Source organism: Ptychodera flava, chromosome 2, assembly GCF_041260155.1.
Source record: "Ptychodera flava strain L36383 chromosome 2, AS_Pfla_20210202, whole genome shotgun sequence".
Classification (NCBI taxonomy): Eukaryota; Metazoa; Hemichordata; class Enteropneusta; family Ptychoderidae; genus Ptychodera; species Ptychodera flava.
In genome coordinates, this window is record NC_091929.1 from 19,214,807 (window position 1) to 19,219,541 (window position 4,735).

Here is a 4,735-nt window from a genome sequence, read left to right on the forward strand (position 1 = left end):
ATGCTGGGGATTCATAGGCATCTGGTAAATTATCCTAGATTGCTAACTGACGATCATACTCATCTGAGCATCCATCTTTCTTTAGTAGATTTCAACTGATCAACAACCTTGGCTTTCATAAGCATTCCTAAAAGGAACTTCTAACAGTTCTTGAAAAGGTAAAAGCAGGGGTCAAGGTGTAAATTTTGGTAGTAGAGGAACAAACTGTCTAAACTTTCCGATATTTGAAATTCAAAATAACCATACGCGTGTTTACTATCATGGAAGTTTTCATTTTTCAAATAAGACTGAAAACTTGGGTTTACTCCATGCTTCAAACTAAGCACACACAAGAAAAGTATTGAGAAAATTTAAGTATGAATGTGTCTCGAAGGTGCACTCTCATACGCTTCTATCAAACTTACACACATTCAAAAACATACCACTAGTGTCCTTCTCTTTCTATTCAATTTATTATTCAACAAATGGTTAAGCGTTTGCTGTATATAGAAAGATTATTTACATTTTTCTGACATGAGTAAATTGTCCATTCAAAGATAGTGTAAGCTTTTTCTTCATTGAACTTCACAGAAAGTTCAAGTTAATTTTCTTCATTTTGTTAACATTAGATGTTTTTGGATTCTGGTTTTTAACCTTCTTCCTCAGCTTCTTCTTCCTCATCAAATTCACCTTCTTCTTCAGCTGTTGCATCCTGGTATTGTTGGTATTCAGACACCAGATCATTCATGTTGGACTCAGCTTCAGTGAATTCCATTTCATCCATACCTTCACCAGTGTACCAATGCAAGAAAGCCTTACGACGGAACATAGCGGTGAACTGCTCAGAGATACGCTTGAAGAGTTCTTGGATGGCGGTGCTGTTGCCGATGAAGGTGGCAGACATCTTGAGACCACGTGGTGGGATGTCACAGACTGCGGTCTTCACGTTGTTGGGGATCCATTCAACGAAGTAGCTGCTGTTCTTGTTCTGGACGTTCAACATCTGCTCATCAACTTCCTTCATTGACATACGACCACGGAACATGGCTGCCACAGTCAGGTAGCGACCATGACGAGGATCACAAGCAGCCATCATGTTCTTGGCATCAAACATCTGTTGGGTCAGCTCTGGTACGGTCAAGGCACGGTATTGCTGGCTACCACGGCTGGTAAGTGGGGCAAAACCAGGCATGAAGAAGTGGAGACGTGGGAATGGTACCATGTTGACAGCCAATTTACGCAAATCAGCATTCAGCTGACCTGGGAAACGCAGGCAAGTTGTTACACCACTCATGGTAGCAGATACAAGATGGTTCAAGTCACCGTAGGTTGGAGTGGTAAGTTTCAGAGTACGGAAGCAGATATCGTACAGGGCTTCATTGTCAATACAGTAGGTTTCATCTGTATTTTCAACAAGCTGATGGACTGAGAGTGTAGCGTTGTATGGCTCTACTACAGTGTCTGATACTTTGGGGCTTGGTACAACTGAAAATGTGTTCATAATTCTGTCGGGATATTCTTCACGGATTTTGCTGATCAACAGTGTGCCCATACCAGAACCAGTACCACCACCAAGTGAATGTGTAAGTTGGAAACCTTGGAGACAGTCACAGCTTTCAGCCTCCTTTCTCACAACATCAAGAACAGAGTCTACAAGTTCAGCACCTTCTGTGTAGTGACCCTTTGCCCAGTTGTTACCTGCACCACTCTGGCCTGAAAATATGAATGAAACAACATATAAGTGATAAATAATCGAGAAGGATAGTGTGTGTCCATAGACAGTAGAAAGGCTACTGTCAATAGTTTGTCAAATATTAAGAAACTGTTCTGGGTATTATGTCCATAAAATGCCAAACCGGAATGTTATAAGTACCGTGTTCACTTACCAAAGACAAAGTTGTCTGGTCTGAAGATTTGTCCAAATGGACCTGATCTCACGGAGTCCATGGTACCAGGCTCCAAATCAACCAAGACAGCACGGGGCACATACTTGCCACCTGTGGTGAGAGAGGAATCATAGATACATTTAACAATTATCACCACCATAGTATGGTGGTGATAATTGATAGTTTGGTAGAATGTCTTCCCATTACAAGACCAAGTTTTCAGATTAGTTGCAAAGACATTGCTTCATTATCTGAGTGCAGTAATATCCCAGATTCCCATACCCTACCACCCAACAAAAATTTAAACAGGCAGTGTTTCCGTTAACGCAAAATCCTGCGTATTTTACGCAAAATTGTTCGGAAATACGCAAAAAAAATCATGACTGCGTAAACAAATACGCGTTGAGAAATGCCGCCCAATGACACGACGTACTTGGCCTTACTACATTGCCTGAACGTGGTTCAATGCAGGACAAAAATAGAACATATGCACCTGCTTGCAAGTGACATTTATCATGATATTGCAACATTTTAGACTTTAGCAGACCGCAGCACCTTATGCAACATTGTATTTCATCATCACAAAACGTCATGTCAATCAGTTCTGTACAGACAATGGCACTACAGATGCAAAAAATTCGAGAATCGATCGAGTCTACGTTGTTGGTAACACAATACAGTTAATGGTCATTACGCCGCATGTTATTTGGAAAGTGTTTACGGGTGACCATTTAGACTGTCGGGTTGCATTCTTGAGAGGTCCCGCTGGACTTTTGAACAGTATTGCTTTTGTTGGCCCTTTGAAAACACTAATTTCGTAGTCAGAAGGTATTTTCTTTGAACATGAACTCATTGGGCTGCTCACGATCATATACGGGACATGCATCATGGCATGGCAAACGTTCAGCTACACCTTGAAGCTCCCCAGGTTGTTGTTTTTTGTTAATAGAGCATGCGCATTACGGGAAACCCCCCAAGTTCTACAGAAAAGCCTGCCCAACTCACTTCAGATACTGATTCCTACCGTACGCATTTTGAATACATTTTCGCAAATAAAAACTCAGTTGCGTAAAATCGTACGCAAGTTTTGAAATTGTAACGGAAACGCAAACAGGGGTTTTACAGTGTTACATTCTTTAGAAAAAGGGGAAACCAATTGGTCTAATTTTGTTTTCCATTTTGCTGGATTTGTTTTTAAAAAGTCAGACTACTTCTATAGAGTTCCCTTTAAGGGATCTTGTTCTGTTAGGCAGGGTTTGTTTACAATCACTAGTGGCAACGGCCATGTCACTGCACAACAGGTGCACATGACGTAACATCAATCAATGACAAGCTTTCATCTCAGGTATGCCACTAATTATTGCGTTTCTAATGACAGACAACAGATCGTATTCAATTTATTTCGAAATAGGCAGAGACCTAATTTGATTTAAATCAGATGCTACTTGTCATCTACTTGGTAGGCAAGTTTGCTTGCAATCGCTAGTGGCAACGGCCATGTCACTGCACAACAGGTGAGTATGACGTAACATCAATGACAAGCTTACACCTCTGCTAATGCCGCTAACTGCCACTAATTAATAGGTTTCTAAAGTACAGACAGACTGAATTCTGTATATTTCACAAATATAGGCAGATGGACTTGTCTTCTGCTTGTTTCTCACTTCTTGTGAAACCACTGAAATGTTGCAGTTGTGCCGTTCACCTCTGCCAGGTACAGGTCATCTCTACATCCGGTTTGAACCAGATTGAGCAGATACAAGTAAAATGGGAGTGCAAACTCTAGTTTAGCGGGTACAATACACAGACAGTAACAGTACTGCAAACTGACCTGTTGCTTCGTTGTAGTAGACGTTGATTCTTTCAAGTTGGAGATCAGAATCGCCATGGTATGTGCCGGTGGGATCGATACCGTGTTCATCAGAAATCACTTCCCAGAACTGCGAACGAAAAGACAAGAAAAACGTTACCTATGAATTCAACTCGCATGCGCACCTGTACACATACAGCTATACAAATCCGCTACGGTTGATGCAACGCTTTATATCTGTCAAAAAACACGGTTCCTCTACGATGAGAAATGTGCGCCTGAGTCTGTCCGGTCGTATCATGACAGCAACTACTTCCTCATGGGTCACTTTTTTAACCTCCCGCCATTGGCCGATTCAATTATTCAAAACGGTCGTCGTTATTAACATAGCCAAGGCTGCACAGCATGCAGGAGGAAAGAACAGAACTTACGCCTTAAATTTTCAATTGACACCTCGTACTTAATTTAAAATGTACAGTTTTGCGGCAAACTCCCGAGTTACAGCATCACAGAAACCAGAATGGCCCAATGACCGTTGCAATATTGCATGCGGTCACGCAGTCAGCAAGTAGCGTGGCAGCCATTCCGGATACAAACTTTTCAAAATGTTCCCAGTTTTAAACTTACCTTGGCACCAATCTGGTTACCACACTGGCCGGCTTGTAAGTGGACGATTTCACGCATTCTGTCGGTATAATGGTATTGATTTCAAACTTGAAAAGCAATGCTAACGATAGTCTCTTTCGAAATGTTCTTCCGTACGTCTGTGTGTCGTTTGTCGTGAGTGGACGCGCTTTATATACAGCCAAATTTGTCACATGACATTCAAAACAGCCAATCATTGCCGCTTTGTTTGTTTACTTGTGAATAACTATGTAAATTTCACCAAGTCGGCGGGCGACCGTGGCGGTAACCATGGCCCGGAGACTGGTGACGTAATTAATGTGTTTACTGGTCGCCATCAACATTTTAACACAGCGCGCAGCGTCGATCAATATTAAAATCAGATGGGGTGGGGGGTTTGCTCATTCCATTCTTGTGCTGCATTCTTGGCGTGGTT

At 41.9% G+C, this 4,735-nt stretch overlaps 1 protein-coding gene across 1 annotated transcript; it reads right to left on the minus strand.

Moving 5' to 3' along the window:
- Positions 1-433: 433 nt before the first annotated feature.
- On the minus strand, positions 434-4,483 carry LOC139116191 (tubulin beta chain-like). Its single transcript, XM_070678753.1, has 4 exons — positions 4,303-4,483; positions 3,697-3,805; positions 1,866-1,976; positions 434-1,692 (listed from the first exon to the last, which is right to left on the minus strand). The coding sequence occupies exons 1-4, from the start codon at positions 4,357-4,359 to the stop codon at positions 629-631; spliced, it is 1,341 nt and encodes a 446-aa protein (XP_070534854.1). The 5' UTR covers positions 4,360-4,483; the 3' UTR covers positions 434-628.
- Positions 4,484-4,735: the final 252 nt, after the last annotated feature.